At 35.4% G+C, this 22,500-nt stretch overlaps 1 protein-coding gene across 2 annotated transcripts in view; it reads left to right on the top strand.

Moving 5' to 3' along the window:
• FOXP2 (forkhead box P2) overlaps positions 1 to 22,500 on the top strand; it is a 436,542-nt gene that overhangs the window by 407,596 nt on the left and 6,446 nt on the right. For both annotated transcript variants that reach the window (XM_050716107.1, XM_050716108.1), the window contains 2 exons: positions 245 to 314; positions 1,153 to 1,316. In XM_050716107.1, coding sequence (XP_050572064.1) covers positions 245 to 314; positions 1,153 to 1,316 — 234 coding nt within the window. The remainder of the gene's footprint in view (positions 1 to 244; positions 315 to 1,152; positions 1,317 to 22,500) is intronic.

Genomic DNA, 22,500 nt, shown 5'->3' with positions numbered 1-22,500 from the left:
CAAGTCACCATGTCCCTGCTCTCAGAGCATATTTTCACATGGGTCTAATTACAGCATAGCGCTTGCTTTTCTGATAGGAGTAAATCACTGTGCTCTGGTGGGTTGAGCCCCTTCACCCCCAACTTCATTTCATTTTTCCTTTTCAAACTCGGGTCTTCTGAGCTGAAACACCAATCCATTAACCCAGTGAGCCAGCCAGCATGTCTGCCTGTTTTTTAAACTTTGAAAAATCGTTTATTTTCAGAAGCCCAACGTTAGTGAAAAACATACCCACCAGCTTAGGCTATGGAGCAGCTCTTAATGCAAGCTTGCAGGTAAAAAAAAAAACAAAAACAAAAAACCTTTTTTTTCACACATTGTTATTACATGTGAAGTATTTTATTTCTTGTTATATTATTGTATGGAGTAGCTTATATTTATGTTTATGTGAACGTTATGGTCATCCTAAATAGTTGGGTTTATCACCCAAGTAAGTTGTATTACCTAGCGCTGCAAGAAGTACTTGTTCTTATTCATGCTACTTTTGATGTGAAGAAGCAAGAAGGACACCCTGTGGCAAAATCTGGAACACTCAGTTTTGCTGCAAATGTTAGATTGATAGAAGCTCTTGCAAATGCATGTGGATATGCATTAATATTTATCCAAGCTGTCATAAATGATTTCACATCATAGTGTTGGGGAACATGGTGCTCATGGCAAAAACTTTAAAGTTTAATTATAATATATAATTTTTATGCAGAAGAGGCAAATGTCAGGACTTCTTTATTTTGAGTTAAGTTCTGGTCATTTTTTAAAGTATAGCAGCTGCCTGCATTACAAAGGAGCCATACATTGTGTGGAAGGGCATAGGGGTTAAGTATAGTTCTAAGTCAAAAAATGATGTAAAACTAAGAAGTACTAAGAATATCAGGACATGGAATAATAATGGAAAATAATGAAACATATGTAAGAGAAATAGTAAACCAGAAATAGAGATGCTGTTACAGTCTGAATGTATAAATAACTGGAAAATGAATAAAGTCCTTCTGACCATTTCTACAGCTACTCAAAATGAGCTGCTTTGTGTGTGTACATTTGTATGTGTATGAACATTTAGAAGTGGTTTGTATGTGTGAGGACTGAGAATTTTATTTTTGTTCTTCATTTTGCTAGGCTGCACTGGCAGAGAGTAGTTTACCATTGCTTAGTAACCCAGGATTGATAAATAACGCATCCAGTGGCTTACTGCAGGCAGTCCATGAAGATCTCAATGGTTCGCTGGATCACATTGACAGTAATGGAAATAGCAGTCCGGGCTGCTCTCCTCAGCCTCACATGTAAGTGCAGTTCGCATACTTTCAAGAAAAAAAGTCTTAGTCTAAGAACCAATATTACTCGAAAGTGCTTTGAAACGTAGGTAAGTGAAACACCTGGAACTATGTATTTGAAACTAAACATTTATATTAAAACACTTAAATAGATACTTCTTCATTTACTGTGTAGTAAGATTGGTTTTAAGCTTTTTTTCTTCAAACCTCTTCAACTTGCTTGCAAGCATTGAATGTAGAACATGCATGTTGGTGTTAGTTGTAATTTTAACTGTGAGTCTCTAAACCATTTATGAACTGTAGTGGAGATATTGCCCATTTACATAAACCGTAAAATGCAAAGTTTAACTGTTGCCCACAGTTTACATAGAAGCCAGTAAAGTGTAACTTTTTGCCTGTCTTATAAATCAGTGTAATTACATATTCAAGTTTAATTACTGGTGCGTCTGTATTGGCAAGGTTTATATGTTATATTTTATGCAAGACTACGATTCCTATTAATATTTAGCAGCTAACTATATCATTAATTACTCTAAAATCTTTCCCCTACCATCTTTTTAATGGAGCTGAGAGAGTGGAAGTATTAAAAATTGATGTATTGTGGATTTCAGAAATGTGTCTGAAGCTTTAGAAATGCCTGGTCTTAATCAGTGGTGTCAAATGTGGCAGTTTCTTGTTTACTAAATAGTAAAACATGTATCTTGGAGGTATTGTTTCCCAGGTTATTTGTATAATAATTAGCAGTGTGATATCTAAGTAGACTTAGTTTTAAGTTTACTGTAGGATGATTTTTAATGTGTGTATACAATTATGGTCATAGTGTTTTCTGTTTTTAAAGTAGATGATCCAATTTGCCTTTTTTTCATTCCATTTTCTCTTTCACATTTTTAATGTTAATTTTAATTTCTGGAGTGGGATATTTAGCAGTAATGGTAATTGAGACCAAAATCTCTTTTTACTTATGCTCTGGTGTGTGGAGAATCCATTTTGATCTGACCTTTTTTAGGGGAAATGTATTACAGAGTTTTCTTATGTTTGGCATGTTAATATATCTATGATCAAATAGAGTTGTTTATTGTCATGCATTTAATTGTTTTATTGCACATTTATTCTACTTGCCTTTGAAAATAATACACTGTGAACATTAATGTATTTTATCATGTTCCAAACCATTACTTTTTCAAAATGGAAAAATTTGTCTTTTGGAAGTGTCTTTAGATGTATTAAATAATACAAAAGAAGTAATAAAACTTGAAGTAGAAAGAACATGAATATATGCTCTTGAGAGTAACACTACTCTAAAACAAGTAAAGTGAGCAATCAGACAAAAGTTTTTATATCCCATGCTTTATGCTATCAACCATGCAGTGGGTAGCTTGAGGCCTTTTACTTTTAGCAGTTCTCCTGAGTATGCTAATGCTCTCTTCCTGTATAAAATGCCATGACAATAAAACTTTAAAGAGCAAACAAGAGTTAGATCATGTGTGTTAAAAACAGCTACTTTACAGAAAAGAATGACACTTGTTATCAAAGTTGTTTTGTAAGTGTTTGGCAGAGATGTTTACATATCCTGTGTACTGTCTGGCATTCAGCTGGATAAACTGAGATGTCTGTGCATATGATTATGTAGAAATGGCTACGTTTATAACTGTGTTTATAGGTACATATTGTAGCAATTCTTGCCTGTAAAAACAAACAAAACCCTTGAGTTACACCCCAACTTGAGCTTTAGCCTTCCTCTCTCATTTCTATATGTTGTTTGCCAAAACTGGCAATTTCAGGACTTGTTGTGGTTACTGTTTTGAAACTGTCTACATGTCGCTTAGCTCTCAATTGAAGTAACAGTGTAAATGTACCAAGATACTACTGGAGAAAGAGGTTATGCTTGTTCAAGCCTTACACCAAATATAGTGCAAGATTACTGGTCTTCTATGAGACTGTGAACTGTCAACCAGAAGACGCATACTATGTCTGGTGTGCTACTCACTTGCTAAATGTTTGCCTTTTCCATGCTTAAAGAGATGAGAATATGAAAAAGGGAATGTAGTCTGCAAGGAATTCTGAAAAGTCATGGAAGGGAGGGGCTATTGCAGGAGGTAGAGGAGTAAGAAAAAAGAGACCACCTCTTCCTGCTTCCATGATCATGTTTAGCAGTGCCCCATGTTTTTGCTAATGTACTGTTACTTAAAGTGGGAAAAAAAAAACATAGGGAAAGCGCGACAGAAGTAAAATAAGTAATGAATGTAGCAAAAAGTGAAGAGAGGTTTTAAACTTTACATTTCCTACACAGATTACATAATTCTGATTTATTCTTGAAATCAAAAATAGTTAGTACTAGTGAATAATAGTGAAAATAACTTGTGTTTTGCTGCCACAAGCAGCCACTTGTATCTTCCCCAGACGGTTCTCCCAGGAAGTCTTGCTGTTTCTCTGCTGGAGGAGTGTTCTTGGTGGTGATATTCACCTATAGGTGCATTCACCTATAAAGTAGGTGGCTCTATTAGTCTTTAAGTAGGTTTAACCTGTGTCTCCTGATTCCCAAGAAAGTGTACTGGTCGCGACACCAGGAATATGCTGAGCAGTTACTGCCTGCCAATGTTGCCAGGAATGACAGAGATGGTATTAGGGGAAGAGGCAGTAGGATGTGGTGCAATTTAGGGATCAGAGCATTCATCTGGGAAAGGGCAGGGTCTGGATTCTAGATCAAGATCCAAGGGGTAAATGTTTATTTGGTATTAGACCATCAGCAAGAAATACGAAGAGTCCCAGTGGCAGAGTGAAAGCTAAGTACCTATGTAAGTTATGCATATAGTTGTTAGAAATGAATTCTATATTGAATATTCTATATTGAATATTGAATTTAGTTATACCAGATAAATATATACCAGTGGAAATTTCTCATTTTGGTATGTTTATATTTTTTAGTTTGATAAATTAAATTTTATATACATAATAAAAATTGCATTTGCATGTTCAGTAGTCAGTGTATCTGTGCTTTGAACATGAGAACATATCAAAGAAATTGTTTTCTATTACTGTATAATACCTTAGCTACTTGCAGTCAGAAAGAGAAGAAAGTTGTTCGAATCTTTGGATTTGGACCTGGTCCTTTACATTTGATTTTCAAAAACAGTGTAGTGAGAGCAATTACAGTAATCAACTTATCCATCTGTGTATGGATGTCTAACATAGGTGGGTGAATCTGCTTACTTAGAAAATAGTCCCTGGTCATTGACTAGAGAAAAACAGTAGGAATATAAATTCAACTAAATGTTAACATTCAAATGGTTAAGTGTAGTGAATCCCGGGCAGTGGCACTTCAAAAGCTTTCCAGTTCTTGCCTTGGTTAATGATATATAATCTGCTCTACTTCTTATACTTCTTGAACACTTAAATACTGAGGTAACTTTTAGGTGATCAGTATAACTATGGCTTGGTAGTTAGAATATCTCATGAGTTAATAATTATGTAAAGCATCAGAAATCTTATGCTGCGTGCTTCCCAGTTTCCATTTCTAGTCTGATGAAAGATGATTCCACGATCCCATGTGCAGCATATCACTGGTGGGATCTCAAATCCTAGATTTAATTTCTGTGTTTCAAAAGAAATCAAAGTTCTGTCTGTGATTATTCTTCAAATCTAGTTTCTGGTAGGTTGATGTGGACATCAAGTGCTCCATTCTTCACTGAGGGATAAATCTTCAATGAGGAGATGCTTTACTTATTGTGGACATGTACTGTTCAAAATTCCAATTTCCTCTAATAGCAATTGTCAAAAATCAGTGCTGAACAGTGTTCTTTTCATTGAAATCAATACCTAAGACTCTTTCTTTATTTTTTTTAAAGCATTCGGTATGGACCAGAATTATAGGGCACTACCAGAGCACTTAAAGCATCTGTTGTCCATGTGTTTATGTTTTGGCAAATGCATCACGTGAAATTCCTTTTTACTTAACTGTATAAATTTGGTGGGAAAAAAAAAAAGTAAACTGCAAAGCTGATGGCAGGAAAAAAATAGTAATCGGAAAACATGGAAAATTGTAGACGGAGGAAAATGTAGTCTCAACATAGGAAGCAATAAGGTGGTTATGCCATTCTGTTACAATTCACTGCAGCTCATTTAATAAGAGGAATTAACGAAGGAGATAGGGAAGTTAAATATCCTGGTGAGGTTTTGTGGAATAAGGCTGTTGTCATGTTTTTCTTGCTGCTCATGCTGTATGAGAGCGTAGACTGATGACAATGCATCTAATCTCTTATATTCTTAATTGAATTATAAAAATAATCTAGTTCTTAACAGCAAATCCAGAATCCTGAAGGTAATGGATTTCATTTTATTTTCTAGAATTATAATTGTTGGTTGCTTTTTTAAAAGTACAATGAAAAGCAAAAGTAAGTCTTGAGAAAGTTACTTGTTAAAATATGAGTTCATATAACCTCATATGACTATTATGTTACTGAGTGAGCTCTGTAAGACTGGAAGTATTTGAAGCCAAACGTCAGGACACACATACATCCCATGATCTTTAAAGCTGTTTTTAGAAAATGTTACATCATGTTCTTGTGAGAAAGAATAAATATTGTCCAAATAAACAAGAGTAATAGTCAATCTGAGATGAATTAGAAAAATGAATTTATCCAGTGCCATCGTTCATCTTCAGTTCTGTCTCTGAAGAGATGAGTTCCAGCCATTTGTGGTTTCAGTCACCTTTTCCTTTGTATTCTGCTGTCGTTCCCAACCTTTCTGCTTTACCTTTCCCACTCCTGCCCTGAATGGATCATTTCTCTTTGCAGTTCTATCTGCATAATCATCAAACTTGTTATTTTTGTTCATACTTTTTTATCTTTAAATTTTATTCCCAGAGGCAAATATGATTATTCTACTCTAAGATCATTTACTTTTGAGGTCCTTCAGTTTGAAAGCATTCCATTGTCAGGTTGTTCCCATATCTGATTATTCCAGTCCCCTACTGTTAAGCTTTCACACCACTTACAGTAGGTTACCTATCATTCCAGTTTTAATCCCTTTCATTCCCTTGTTTCTTTAACTTCATAATGTTCCAGTCCTCTGTCTTTCCTACTTTCCTTTCCTTTTTTTTTTTTTTTTGGGGGGGGGGGGGGGAAGGGAGGGGAGAGGGGGGAGAGGGGAGTGGTATCGTTACATTGTCCCACTTCATGATCTCCTTGCATTTACCTTGGAGGCTTGTTCTGTTCTAGGAAACTGCTATGATCCAAATCTCTTCTTCATTGTATAAGACTTGACTTACATAAGAAGTAGAGGAAAATAAACTCTCAAAACACATCAGTTAACAGGAATATAAGCATTATTAAATAGGTGAGAAGCATGTAATGGAGCCAACGAATGTAGTAGCAATTGCGGTGTTTCTGAGTATCCTTGTTCATCAAAAAGGCCTCACTTAATCACATGACATTTTAACACCTGCTTAATTAAACACATTTTTATTTATTTATGAGTCTTAAGGAAGATAATGGGGAAAGACTTTGCAACAACTGATTTTTATTTTTTTTTTAAGTGGAAAGAGTAAGAGCTAAGAAGCATAGGATCATAAAGGTTACAGCTTTTGTCTGAGCATATTCCCATTGAAAGAAGTTCCATTGTAAGAATAAGCAATGGAATAATTTTGGCTTTGCCTAGCACTACAAAGCAAGTGAAAGTGACAGGCAAGTCCAGCAATTCAACGCTTTCTCATATTGTTTTCTTACCATTTAGTTTTTTTAATTTTTACTGATTTTACGGATCATAAGACAGTGAACTCCTGAGTTGTGACTGTGCCTCCTGCTATTTGTACAGAGCCAATTGTATGTAGGTCCTAATGGAAAAATAAGTAAAGATGTTCTGATTAATAATATTTTTCATAATTCCAATTGACATAGCTTTTCACATGAACATTTTCCTAAATATTTATATTCTCCTATTTTTTGATTTTGCATTACTTTACTTTTCAATCCATTTTTCCTCTACATTTTGCTTTGGTTCATCAATTCTCTTATCTTTCAAGACCGATGTTCCAGTCCTTTATCATTTCCTCTTTAGCTTCTTAAATGTTACATGTCTTACTTTGGATCAGTAGTTGCTATTTCTTCTTTATATTATTCCAACCCCAATTGTTGCGCTTTTACAGTTCATTCCCAATGCTCTTGACAAAAAGATCACTCCAGAGATACAGTGCCTTCAGCTGAAAAGTGTCAGATCCCCAAAGCTTAGCTTGTAGAAGTTTGTAGGCTCCTGCGGGGTTTCACAGACTCTTTTTGGAAGCTGTATTGCTGAAAACTTTGTGGCCCTGCTGTCATAAATTCTCAGTGTATGGATGGACAAGGTATTTATGCTTTTCACATAACAAGTATGTATAAGAAAAGGGTGCATCTTAAATATTGCTACAGATGTTAAAAATGTTAGAAGCTGTACAGTTGTGCACCTAAATCTGTCACTGATATGGTTCTGTAACACACTTGGAATTTAGTTCATAAGAGATTCCTGCTGAAGTACAACACAAAAGCTGAGATGGTAGTGCCATTAACAGTGTATTTCTAAAACCGTGTGCATGGTTTTCGATTTTATCCACTTTGCATTTGGGTTTAGAATAATGTTATAAGCCAAATTTTTTAAAAGTAGACCTTCTAAATAATTTTTGTAGGTACGTGTCCAAACTGTGTCTTTACACTTAAGTATCGTGTAAACAGTCAAATAAAAACATACAATTATAGCCAATTGGTAATGTTTATACCAGTAGTTTAATAGGGTTTTATATAATGATCCATACATTCAGGCAGAGATTCACGGAAAAATCTAGGACATTATGCTGGGTAAGGGTTATTATTTGGCAATTATTTAGTCTTTAGCATTTGTAGAAAACTCTTTTAACACAGATCTTAAGACTAAAATTTTCAATACAATCTTTTTTTTAAAGAGTTTATAGAAAGACTATCTCAGCGTGAAATCCCTTGTGTAGAGCCCGTTAAAATAATCAAATCTCAAGATAACTAAAGGTATGATTATACCTAGTAAAGTCCATATAACCTAGTAAAGTCCATATACAAAATCAGTGTTCACAGTGTTCTGGCAAAGTTCAGTTGGGAAAATGTGATTTTGGCATCTAACAGCAGTCTGCGATTTAAAACACTGCTGGGAATGCATATGTATAACACACTGACCCTTATACAATTTCTCAAAGGATTATAGTTGTAATATTCTTCAGGCCTTCCAATTGTTTTCTCCAACTAAATAACAATATTAAATGTATTTCTTAAATTAGGCCGAGCAAACCCAGTAGTATTCCTCCTTTACCCAGACTTATCAAGTTCATTTGTTCCACTGTATCTATTAATAGCAGTTTAATGATGTTACACAGCCTTTGTATGATCACTGCCTCTCACTAACACTTTTCAAAGACATCCATAAGCTTGTGGTTAAGATGGATAAGGGGAAATGTTTCTTTGCAGTGTTACGTTGTGATAGTAGTACTCTTAGTAATTAGGGGCTTCCCCCAACTTTTTTATTCATTCCCTATTTCCCCCCCTTTTCTTGTTTCCTTGCAAATTTGGCATTATCAGTCATCACCGCTGAAAAGTGTTCTCTGAGCTTTTATCTTCTCCTGTTCTAAGAACACAGGAAATAAGACTCATGTTGTGTGCAACCATGTCATACAATTTCCTCCTAAATTTATCATAGTTCATCTCAAATTCGAAAGCCATTACAGAACTTCATTCCTTTGATGGTAAGCCATATTCCCATTTCCAAATATATTCCAATTTAGTTTTACTGGTATACATTCTACCTTATATAGTCTTTCTCACTCCTGCTGTTTATTTAAGTGTGTTATAGTGAGCACGCTGAACTTTGAGTCTTCATTTTGGTAGGCCATGTAGGCTTTTTCTGATATGGTAGGCTGTTCGTTCTCGTTATCTCTCTAGGGGCTGTTCAGTAAAACTACTGTTTGGATTTATTTTCATGCACAGGTGGTAACTGAGTTGTTTGAAGTATTCCAGACATAGTTGCATATAATGTTTCTTCTTTCTGTCTTTATGGGGGAAAAACATTTTAGCTAAATTTAGCTCAACCATTGTGGTTTATTTTTACAGTACAGTATTAAAAGATAGGCTGGGTATGCTGTTGTGGTAAGGTCTGTACAAAGGCAAAACAAAAAGGATTTTCAAATCCCTGCCCCATCTCTTGCAGTCTCCAGGTAATAATTGAATTGTTTAATTTTTGAAAAACATCTTCAGATACAGTTTGAATAGAAGCTGTATATTACTTAACACTGCTCTTACACCACTGTCCTCATTTAGAATAGCATCTTGCTTTGTTTAGAGAAGTCTTTGACACAATGCCAGTTGGCATTAGACTGACCTTTTGGTTTCATGTACTTATAGTGAAACCATGACTGGTAACAGTGAAATTGCCTTCAGATGAGCACCCATCAAGTAGTGTTTGGTCTGTTACTATGAAGGTTGTTTTATTCTTGTTGAAACAAATTGTTCTTTTTCTATCCACCTGGACTTGCTAGAAGTACAATTTAAAATATAATTTTATTTTGTAGTTAGATATTTGTAGATGTAGTAATGAACAATGTAATGCACTGTATATACTACTTTAGGCTGGAACATACTCCTCTTTGAAGCAGAAATCTGCATTAAGCATAGGCCAAAGTAAGCATAGGTAAGAGGGAGGATATATTAATATAGGCCCCTTGATAACTCAGATATCTCCTAATCAGCTCAGTCTGCAGGCAGAATTTATTTGTGTTTTCCTGCTGAGGCCACGTGGATATAACATATTCTTCAGATGTGTTGCTGTTCACATCCAAATCTTAAATATGTAATTGCATAAAAATGGGAGGTGTGATTAGCATTCACGTGTTGTTAGAAATGTGGTGAAATGCTTTGGAAAAAAAAATAAAATAAGCTTGAAGCATTACATGTAAGAACAATCACTAGTGTAATTATGAGGTGGTGATGACTGGTATAGCAGTCATTCTTAAGTAAAGACTCTTAAAATTGTAGCTGATGACCAGCTGAATGTATGTTGACAAAAGTATGTGGTTGTGAAAGCATACTTAAAAGGAATGTTGTGTGTAAAAGTAATCTCTATCCTCCACCCAGTTCTTTTGATAAGACCTCTAAGGGACTGCTGTGGACAACAAACTTCAAAAAAGGCACGATGGATATATTAAAAACAAAACAAAAAACACCCAAACAAAAATAACCAACCATGGGAATAAAAATAGTCAAAGACAACTCATTTCTTATAGTCAGGGTGACTAGTCAGTGTAGATCCTGATTCTCATGTGACTCTAAAAGAATATAGGTAGATTGTCAGAAGAAGGCTGTAACTGTGGCAAATCTCAAACAGCAGAAGCATGGGGGCAAGTGAGGCATCAGGCTCTTAAGATGATGACACATCGTCTTGGGTCTTATTTGTGGGCTCAGCCTACCTTTGTTCTTCAAGAGATGATGAGATCAGTGGGCAATCCATGCCATCTATCTGTATACCGTTCTCCCCACTCCTTTGCTGTGCTAATTTAGTAGAGAGATTGGCCTTTGCTGAAGACCAAGGAGGGACTAAAAATAGGTTTATTAGTTGAGAAGAGAGAAACTGAATGGGGAAATAAGTCTTCAGAAAGCTATTGTAGGGAAGATGGGAATGAACTTTTCTGTTAGGAGTAGGGCAAGAAGTAATTGATTAACATTTCAGCAAGGAAGATGTAGGCTAGCCACCAGAAAACAACAAACCTTTCTGACTGTAGGATAGAGAAGTGCCAATATGTATACTAGCACAGGGAGACTGATACTATAGGCTTCTGGGAATAAATCAGAGAAGCATCTGTGAGAAGTGTTTTAGGTATAAATGATTCTGTTTTGGGTTACAGGAAGGGGATGGAAAGACAATATGACCTTTTGAGGTCTTCCAACCTTTTATTTTATTCTTATGATATATGTGAAAAATAAGGTGTTTTTTTTTTCAGGTATGTCATTTCTTACTAGAGGCTGGCTGAGACTGACTGAGTCCATTTACTTTGTAATTTGGAAGAGCTGTCATAGTTAAGTATCTTTAAGCACTCCTAGTTTTAAGACTGAATGAACCTTGGCCTTACAGAAAAATATATATTGAGCATAAGATTGAACTAACGTGAGAAATGTCAGCTAGGGCAGTGAAGACAGTCCTACATAGGTAAGTTTGACCCATTTGTCCCTGCTGAGTGTGACATGCAGATGTACTTGTTAAATGTTGTCATAAGTTATTTTGCAAAAAGCAAGCAGAAGAGATGGCCATTCTCCAGAGTTGTCCTGGAAGGCAAAGCTAGTTTCAGTTCAAGTCCTAGCTCTTAAACACTGAAGGAAAAAAAAAATCTTCAATAAACTTAATATATGAGAAGGAATCATTCTGGTAACACCCTGCTGAAAGAATTATCATCAAGCATACTTGTGAATTAAGATTTTTGATGAACACTGTCCATAAAGTAAATGGTACCAGGCCTAGCTACAAGTGTAACGCTACTTAATCCCTTGTTGCTGCTTCATAACAAAATTTTCAGGTTGCACTGTGGAAAAACATGGTTTAGCTTATAAAAACTCACAAAAGGGTGTTGGAAGTTTTATATAGGCTATATGTATGTTAAGATATATTTAAAAAAAAAAAAAAACACAGTACAGTTCAAATTCTTTTCGTGGTTCACTGAATAGCTCTCCAGATTTTACATAGAGAACACTTGCCTGCTCTAATCCGTGAATAACAGATATTTAGTTGTTGCTGGTAAAAAAATGTATACTTTACACAAAAACTTAAAACTTCACAACCATTAGATACTACATGGCAGATATGTAACTTCTTTTCTTAAAATTTGTTGTTATCAAGCCTGCTCTTCTTGGATTGTTGTTCAACAACTCCTCCAAAAATTCGAACACTCACGTTTCTAGTATTTCATCATTTTCCTTCCAATTTTATCTTAAAAATTTCTATGTTCTTTTTTCCTAATCCTTTTCTTTGTTTAGCATGTTAACTTTTGACGTTTGAACCGCACACAGTGGAGTTCTTGAAAGACATTAGAGGCCTGTGCCTTAAGGTAAATTCTAGTCAAGTTTCTACTTTTTGTGGTTCTATTACAGAGCAGATGCATTTATTTAGGCACCAAAGGAAGCAAGCCAAAGTCAAAGCTGAGAATTTTGGTCACAGTCATTAGAATCAGAAAATATATATTAAGGTCATCTTCTTAATCAGAACTTGCTTCCTAAAAATTCTGATCCTGTAAAGGCTAATTGTGCATGAGTTTTGAGTTGCATTTGAAATGGAAAGAAAATATATTGCTAATATCAGTTTTTCGGAAAGATCCTTTCTTTCACTGCAGTAAAAGCAAAGATTTCGTATGATTATTTTTGCAGTTAGTATTATTAGCATTCATAGCTGATAATATATCAGTGCAGATCAGGTATCCTTATTTATTACCTTGGCATTTTCTTGTCAAGTTTAAGTATATATATATATGTGTTATTTTTTATTTTCATTATTTTTAAAGACCTAATTAATTTATTATCAATTTCATTAACAATTTTTAATCAGTTATCTAGGGTTTTTTGTTGGCTTTTTTTTTCCTTAAAGGGAAATTGTCATGTGGGCATCAACAAATCTATCAGTAACTTAAGTTCTTTATTCTCTACAAATTTATTTTTACAAAGCTATTTTTTTTAAAGGAAGTGTGAGGTCATATGAGGCTTTGCTTTTTAAATTTTCAACTTTTTTCAAATCTGATTCGTTATTATAAAGCTGAAATTCTTCAAAAGCTTGTTTTACATGTTTGCCTTTTCATTCTCATTTGCCACCAATATCTGTTTTTGAATTTTGCTTAGAATAGAAACCACAAATTTTATGTCTCTAATTTAAGTGAACCAGTTTGCATTTTGATGTGGTTGTGCAGAGCCAAACCGATAGAGAAAGATGTGCCAGAACACTGTCTACAACCATTTTAGGAACAAATTTATTGGTATATTTTGTAGATAAACAGCACAAAATCGCCCCTGAGTTGGGAAGTGCTGTGATATAGAAAGGAAAAAGGAGAGGTTTGCTTATAATCTCTGTGAATTAATGGCTGGTTTGCTTCTGTGGTATGAGGGTCAGTATCTGTTAGAATATTTTCCTATAGAGTAATGGTAAATGGCATGTCAGAATTCTTAAATGCTTATATATTTTAATTCTATTAAATAATGTTGTCCCAATGAGCTGTATAACTTACTGAGGATTCTCACATTTTTTTTTTTTAGTGGTAGCCTTGTGCTTTTTTTATCATGAGAAGAAATTAGTAGTGGGATAATTGTAGTGATAAAGTGATCATGAAAGATGCCATATTAAATCAGTTGACCCTTAATTATGTGTAAGGATAAAGTATGAACATTTGCTTTTTTTCCTGTATTTTACCTATTTCCATATTTCTAATATATCACTTCTACTCATGTTTCCAAGCTGTTGATTTTTCTGTGTTGACTGTAGTGGCAGATAAATTAAATCATATCAAATCACTCCTATAATTATTTAGCGTTTCCTTCTACGGAAATGTATACCATGCCACAGGTCACTTTTGTTGTTCTTTCTTGCTTTTGAGATGAGTAATAGCTAACAGGTAATCAACTACCTTGAATATACTAGTTGAAGTGATGGCCTGGTATAACTATAAGCATGTTTCATTCAGTACTTAAAGGGGGCTTATAAAAAAGACGGAGAGCGACACTTTGACCAATCAGATAATGACAGGACAAGGGGTTTTAAAATAAAAGAAGGGAGATTTAGATTAGAGGTTAGGAGGTAATTTTTCACGCAGAGGGTGGTGAGGCCCTGGAACAGGTTGCCCAGAAAGGTTGTGGATGCCCCATCCCTGGAGGTGTTGAAGACCAGGTTAGATGAGGCCCTGAGCAATCTGGTCTAATGGGTGGCATCCCTGTCTGTGGTAGGGGGGTTGAAACTAGATGATCTTTGAGGTTCCTTCCAACTTGAGCTGTTCTATGATTCATATTTTCACTGTCATTATTCTCTCCCAGTTAGTGTAAACATACTGGCATTGGACTTCTTCAGAAGAGGTGTCACTGAAGAATTCCTAACAACACATTTCCTGAGCACTTACAGTAAATAGATACGTATAGGTAGTATATTTTTAATTGTATTTGTCAACAATAGATTGATCTGCCATGGATTGTCAACTTTCTTAGTTTTCTCACACTTTTATCTATGACTAATGTATTATTTTGTTACTTCTGTTTATCTACTTTGATATTAATAATTATATTAAAAACAAATCAAATGTAGGATCTTAGAGAATTCTCACTGTTAACCTACTTCCATGTTGTGAAATAATCTTTTGTTCTTCTTTTATCTTTTCATTATTGGCAGAATTTTATCTCTAATTTTAGTAAGAGATTTTTGAGATTTCTCATGGGAATATTCTAGTAAAAATATATCAATCAGATCTCCTTGTTTATTGTTGTATTGCACTCAGAGCCCTCTAAGGGCAAGTAGAATTAGTGGCCTTATATATACTTGTTATTCCACCTCATTTGCGTGGAAGAAAAATACGTGTTTCAAAATGTGTATCACCTTTGGTTATTCCCTCTTCTCCACGAGCATTCTGTCAGATGCATTGCATGTTTCACTTACATCTGATGTGAGTAAACTTCACAAGTGAAATCTTGACCCTAATGAAGTCAAGGGGAATTTTGCTGTTGACTTAAATGAGATCTGTATTTCATTCCAAAAAATCATTTTTCTTCATATCTGTGGCTTTTCCTCATTTCTTATTCTGCCTTCAGTCACTCCTAATCTCCATCTGATATTTCTTGTGACTGTTTACAGCCACATTTCTCAATTTTAGTTCATTAAAATCTTTTTCTCCAAATAAAGAGCTCTCAGATCTGGAATCTTTGTACAAATTTTCAAATATCTTATGAAGTCTTAGCAGTCTACAGTATTAGCAAAATTGCTAAAGTTGAAATCTGGAACCTTCTTGTCTGTAGCATATGAGCAAGAAGATATTTTCTTGGTTGTAGCAGAACTAATTGGCAATGTCTTCTCAGCCAGTAAGTTTCTAGGTGATTTTTTTTTTCCTGTAATAGAAGTGTAATGTCTTAATATTTTCTGCTCTCTATATTCCAGTGAAATCCAAAAGGTACAGGTAAAATAAACCTTTTCTTTGTGGGGTTTTGGTATTGTTGTCTTAATTGTTTTTACCTCCATTTCAGACACTCTATATTGCTTGTGGCATATTCTTCTCTTTAAAATAGTACCATGTGGTCACTTCACATTTCCAGATAACTAGTATCTTCCTGCTGTCCTCCTCCCTCTGATATTTGAGATGTGTAAGTACTCAGAGGAACTTTTCTCTTCTGTATTCATGCTAGATCTTCACTAATTAGTAATTGTTCTTGCCTTTTACTCTGGTCTTCCATTTTCCACACCTGGGTAGCATATGATTGTCTTTATTTCTTCTGGAATATAAGAATATGCTGGGACCTATCCTGTTAACAGCTTTATTGATGTTCTAGAGGATGGACTGTTCTCTCATCAAATTTGAAGATAACATAAATTGGGGCGAACAAAGGGTACTTGTGAGGATAGGATAGCAGTTCATTGGAACCTGGATGAGTTGAAGGACTTGGCCAAGAGAAACTTCAGGAAATGCTAAGCCCTGCACTCAGAAAAGAAGATTCCCTAGTGATGGACTCTGGGATTGCCTGGCTGGGGAGCAGCTCTGAAGAGAAGGACCTGGGGATGTAGGCAAAGAGCAAGCTGAGTGTGAATCAGCATAGATACCTAGCAGCTGAAAAGATCAGCAGCATCCTGGGATGTATTAAGAGCAGTAGAGAGCTAAGAGACTGAGGGAAATGATTATCTCCCCCTGCTCAGCACTTGTTAGATCACATCTGGAATACTGTCCCTGGTTTTGGTATCTCAAATGTGGGGAAAAAAAAAGATATTATATAACTCAAGTGTCTTAATACCACCAAGGTAGTTGGTAACAGCAGCACTTGCTCTATGAGATGCTGAGGGAGCTGACCTTGACCACCCTGGAGAAAAGACAGCTTTGGGGTGGACCTGATCATCAGTACCTACTGGGAAATTAGCAAGAGGATGGAGCCAGGCTCATTACTGTGGTGCATGATGGTAGGCTGAGAGACATGGGCGTAAGTTAAAATGAGATATTCAGACTGGATGTAAAGAGAACCCTTTCCTCACAAGAACAGTTAGTCAGTAGGGTGGTTGCCAGAGACTTTGTATAGTCTCCAGCCCATCCTTGGAAGTTTTCAAGACCCAAATGGGTAAAGCCCTGAGCATACTGGTCTTGACCAAAAAGCTGTGTCGTCTTTGGCAGGAGGTTAACGCAGAGATATTCTGATGCCCCTTCTGACCTAAACTATCCTGTGATCTTAAAGTGAGTATATCTTCATAAAAACACACACACACACACACACTGAGAAGAAGCAACCAGTCTTATTAGCAACCAAGCTCAAAGAGAAAGGTGCTTTGGGTTTTGTGTTACAGACACCAGTAGAGTCATATCAGGTGTTTATTGAAGAGATGGATGTTACAAATGTCAGCAACAACTGAGTTTACATCTTCTTAGAGTATCACAAAAGAAAAGTTGTGTGTACAGGACCAGTTTTGTGCAGTTGGTAATGATGGGGTAAGTCCTAACAGGACTTACCAGCCTTTTTTTTTTTAAATAATCGAGGGGGAAGCATGAAGAACTGTAGATTAATTTATAGTGACTGATAAGATTTCACCAATGCCTAATATAAATAGGAAAGCAGGTCTTTAGTTGTACAAGTTTTAAAGGCAGTAGTAGATTTATCCAAATTCATTCTTACTTGCTCCTACACCTTGATGTGCCAGAGGCACCTTGTAGACCATAGATCATTAATTCTGTCTTATGCTGTCTCTCCAGTGATGAACTAAAAATGACATACTTTAGTGGCTTAACTAGTTGTTCCAGTGCACTTATATCTGCTGTAAGAGTCTGCAGTCGTGCCTGCCATGCTGCCAGCTATGGCCGTTGCCCCTCTTTTCCATCTTAATACCAAGTCAGTTCAACTTGAAATTCCACCACGGTAGACTTGAATTTCTTAATAATGAATAAGATAATAGATATGGAAAGAAGTATATTTTGAAGGTATTTAGCTTCCAGTACATAGTTTCCGGTATATTGTATCTTCGCTTCATCCTTAGTGAAGTGAGGTAGTGCACCCACAACTGCCTGACAGGGAGACATGACAATAGGACCATCCTCCCTTTCTTACTTGAAGCTAGAGATTAGTATATAGGCATTATTTTATGTAGACATAATAGCACTTCAGTGTTTCAGTATATGTGATAAATACATAGAGAAAGTGATTCCTGATGTTCAAGGAAAAATAATAATGGATTCTGTGACAGCTGTAGCATTACTGAACTTGTATTTAATTACTCATCTAATATGCTTTTTTTCCTTTTTCAATATTTGGATTAGTATCTCCCTAAATGGTTGTACGTAGTCACAACAATAAACAGCTCACTTCTTAAGAAAAATAATAAACTTTTTATAATAGCATGAAATTGTAAAGAGACAAATGTATTGAATAGAAGTAGATATGTTGAAAATACTGTAGGATTTAAGGATTTGTCTCCTTTTGCCTGTTGAAGCAAAATATAAGAATTCAAGTTCAGAAACACTGGATTGGAAAGGAGGGTTTTTCTTTTTAGAGTGCTACAGGGTATTCTGCAGACCTAGAGATGGTACTAGCGAGATGAGATGCAGCTTTCTCTGAGGAAATACTGGTCCAGATCTTCTAGGGAAAACAACTGTTCTGTTTCTTTTTTGTTTACTACATTTACTACATATAGTGATTATTATTTCTCCAAATAATATTTGGTGGTTTTTGTTTAAGAGAAGTCTATAAAGATAGCTTTAAAAAAAACTAGTAGGTCTGAAAGAGAAGTTAAATAAGCCTCTGAGAGACTTGAAGACATGATCTAATTTATTGTCCTTTATGCCATTGCATACCAGAGGAAGAAACTCCCTGGTGTTACTGGCTGCCTAGGTCACTATAGCAATACAAAATACTTCCATTTGCAACATAATTAAAAATAAGTAAAATAAATCACCCTTTAATGATTTTAGACTGATTATTGCAACCCTTCCATGGAACAGAAATTCACTGAAATATCTTTAAAAATTACATGACTTGCTACAGACCATAAGTATATGGCTACAAAGCTCACACTAGACCCATTGAGCTAGTTAACTTTTCTCTCTCAACATCTGCCACCTCTTCAATACAAAGCCAAGGACAAAGTCTTTTCAATGCCTGTCATTACATTGACTTAGGTGTCTGAGAGACTGCATCTCTCTCGATCATGACTTCCCACAGTACTTTCCTTTAAACGATTCTAGCATAACATTAAAGATTTTGGGTTGTCAACAATGTTCAGAAGACCCAGAGATAACCTGTAGAATTTGTTCCACTGAGAAGTCTGAAGTGGTTGTAGTACTCACTTCCCTGGCTGCTTTCAGAATCAAACGCTGAACCCCTTTCCATTTCATACACATGAGCAATAAAATAATTGTTTTCCATCCCATAGAATGGGATGAAAGAAAGACAAGGAAACTAAAATTGTTATATTTCTGTTTTGGTAGAGTGCTCAGGTTTGCTGTGGTAACTCAGTACTGATTGTTACAAAAGGCGTTTTCTGATTTTGTATTTTTTCCAATGGAAAGTTATGTTTTCTGTTCAAAGCCTGGGATAAGCACATGGATTTCTACTACCATAATACAACCTTGTTTACTGTAATCATTTGTATTTTGCTGCCCTGTGTTCTCACTGCTGTTTTGCTGGTGTTTGTTTCCCCTTGCATTAAAACTGATGTGATGTGAAACCTCTGTAGAAAACATGCTATCCATAATTGAAAATATTGTATCAAGTATCTTTTCTTCTTGTTGACACCAGTTCAACTCAATTTAATTAAGAAATCATGTTCTTGGTTATAGGATCTGGTTGTTTTCTTGTCAGCAACAGCATGCATTGTAACATTTAAAAGTTGAATGTAACACTTGTTTTGTTGCTATTGCCTAGATTTTAGCAGGATTTTAGTAGCTATAACACTGTACAAGTTTTCCCAAGGCAGGATCAGGTTAATCTTGTGCAAAATTCAAAAGACACTTATCACATGACTCATTGTGGGCTTTAGGAATTTGGCTTTGTCTCTAAATATTTGGGAGTTACTTTATACAATCCTTCTTAGAATATATTTATCCATCAGCTTCCTGTTATCTTTTTCCTTTGAAGCCTGAAAGCTCTTCTCTGGCAGTCTACAGATAGTCTTGATGAGGCCCTTGTAAGTGTCCAGCAACTGTTACCTGTCTTTTGGCACCTGGCGGTTGTTCCAGTTAAATGCTGTAAATTATAGTGTCCTTAAGGATATAGTGTGCATCTGAGAACACGAGAACTGGAAGTTGTAGTTTGCCAGTTTCAAAAGGGGAGAGCAGAAATCTGTGTAAAGCTGTAAAGCATGCTGAAAGTCTTAATGGCATGCGCAAGAGTGAATGTTTGAGGCAGTCACAAAGACAGAGAGACATCACATTCTTCGAATTATGAGTGAGGAAGATGTATTCTGAAGCTCTGCAACTTATTGGAATCTTTCTTTAATACTTAAAAAGATCTGTCACCGAGTTTAGTTTTGAAAGTGCTGGGGTACAAAAATTTCTCTTATAACAGTAGATTCACCAGTTTTAAAGGAGGTGACCTATGGAAATGACTCCGCTCATTTATTTTTGTCTTCATCAAAAAGCTTTTTGAAATAATTTAGAATCGCCATACTTTTCTGTTACTGCTATGGACAGTAGCAGTAACTTCTCTTCCTGTTATGCAGTATTTGTAAGTATTTTAAGTATTTTGAACTCTGGTGGAGATACAGGTTGTTGGCACTTCTTTAATACAAGACAGCTATTCTGATGAAGCCTTTCCAACATGACACAGTAATAATACATTGCTAAGTGATAACCTTATCATCCCTTTATCCTACTGAAGAGTTAGCAAGGACTGAACTCAATTGCTCAATGTGTCTAACCTGTTCATAAAGGCCCCTAAGGATGGGGAGTCCAAGGCTCCCCAGGCAACCAGTGCTTCGCTCTGTGCTAATTTCTAATTCCGACATTTGATTTGTTCTTGCTATAGCCTAAGACATCCTTTTTTTTAGCCTGTCTTCATAGAACAGTATGTTCTAAACCTCTACCTGGATTTTCTCCATTTACCACATATTTGACATCTCATCGTCTTCACTGATGTCCTTGCATTACAAAAAGTTTTGGTTTTTTTTTTTTAAGATCATCCTCTGTGTCCTCTAGGTCATTAATAAATATGCTGGCTAGTTCTGAACCAAAGATTGGGCCATCAAGGAGCCATACTCATCTTAGAACACAAATTCCAGTTATGTAGTAGTTTTCGTCAGAAGTCTGTAAGCTATAACGTGTTCTTAGACTATTTGAATAGCACACTTATTAATGAAAAGACACAATACATAAATACTTCAGAATTTGTTTAAATACTCAGCACTTCACATGGGAATATACATTATTACACTGTTCCCCTTGTATAATAAATGGGTGGCACAATTTTGCAGATAAAAATATTTTAATATGTATCTATTTAAGAACACACATTTTCATATTAGTTGCATAATACAACATACCAATCCCAATATTTTACTCTTTATGTATGATAAAAGTCTTTGAGATAAGAATACATTGAGCAATTTATAAAATTGGGTGTTCAAATCCCATTTTGAATATGGTAAAACAACAACAAACAAACTGATCAGGCCATTTTTGGTTTTCATAGATATTTTGTATAGTTGCTTCCTCCTCAGAACATGCATAAGATATTAGACATGGAAGATCCATTACATCTCTGTCCAACATGCCTTAATTTTGCCCCATCTTTGATTTCAAAAAACAAATTCTAAATTTCAGCTTCAAGAGCCTATGTGTTTTTATTTGTGGTTATACTTCCAGAAAGACATGTTTGTATGGCAATATTTTCAGGAAGCTGTGCTCTTAAGGTACTGGTAGAAAAGCCTATGGTTCTGTTTGTTTTTAATGGATGACTGATGACTGGAGTGCTTGATTTTGGTCTTGATTTACTGTTGATCTGGATGAAAGTGTAGTTGAATAAATGAACATTTTTATGTCCTCATTAGTCTTCTAAGGTATTAATTCCACAGACTGATCATCAAAATAATCTTTGAACTGTCCATACAAAAAAAAAAAAAAAAACAACAAAAAAAAACGTCCTTAATACTCAAATTACACCACAAGAGAAACTAGTATCTTAACCTGTAATGCGTTTTAATCGACATTTCTTGTTATCCTCCCTGTTTGCACAGTGGCTGCACTCCAACCCCAGAAATGTAATAAATACATCTGGGACAGCACGCTAACAGATCTGAACTAATTTGGTAAAAAAATAAAAGATCTGAAGTCAGATTTTTTTTTTAAATTACACAAAGACAAACATAGCAATGAAGGAATCTGCTCAACATACCAATGAACAACATTCAGTGACTAGGGAGCTACATGGGGGACAGAATATTGTAATAATACTGTTTACAATATGTGACAAATATGATACTATATCATGATTAAAAATCTTGAAAACTTCCATCAAAAACTTTGCCACAATTGTGAAGAGAAAATATGGAATTTGAAGCTTAAATGGAGCTCCAAAGTTCTCTTCAGCACTTATAAATACTTGAGAAAAGATACAAAATAAATAAAACTTATCAAAAGTCCCTTAATTTCCAAGGCACATAGTCAGATGCAATGTCATAAAAAAGGATGAATGTTTTTTTCTCTTTATTAAAGAAGACACTTTTTTATCACTGAAAAGCATTTGAAATCATTGCTAAATGTCTCTGTGTTCCCATGCAACCTGTCTCCCAAACAAACAAGAACAAATACAGTTAAGCTTAGCCGACTGAAGCACCTTGTTGCCTGTGGGTCCTAATAGGTATATTCAAATTTAGTACATTCTATGCTGAGGTAGATACTGCATGACCTTAGCTTCCCATAGGATGTTCTAAGCCTCAGGTGTCTGCTGGAAATGTTGCAACAGCGAGACATAAAAGATTAGTCTTAGTTTCCATTTCTACTTCTTTATGGCAGGGT

This window comes from Cygnus atratus, chromosome 1 (assembly GCF_013377495.2).
Source record: "Cygnus atratus isolate AKBS03 ecotype Queensland, Australia chromosome 1, CAtr_DNAZoo_HiC_assembly, whole genome shotgun sequence".
Classification (NCBI taxonomy): Eukaryota; Metazoa; Chordata; class Aves; order Anseriformes; family Anatidae; genus Cygnus; species Cygnus atratus.
The sequence above is the reverse complement of the archived record's forward strand: the minus strand, read 5'-3'. Positions and strand labels throughout refer to the sequence as shown.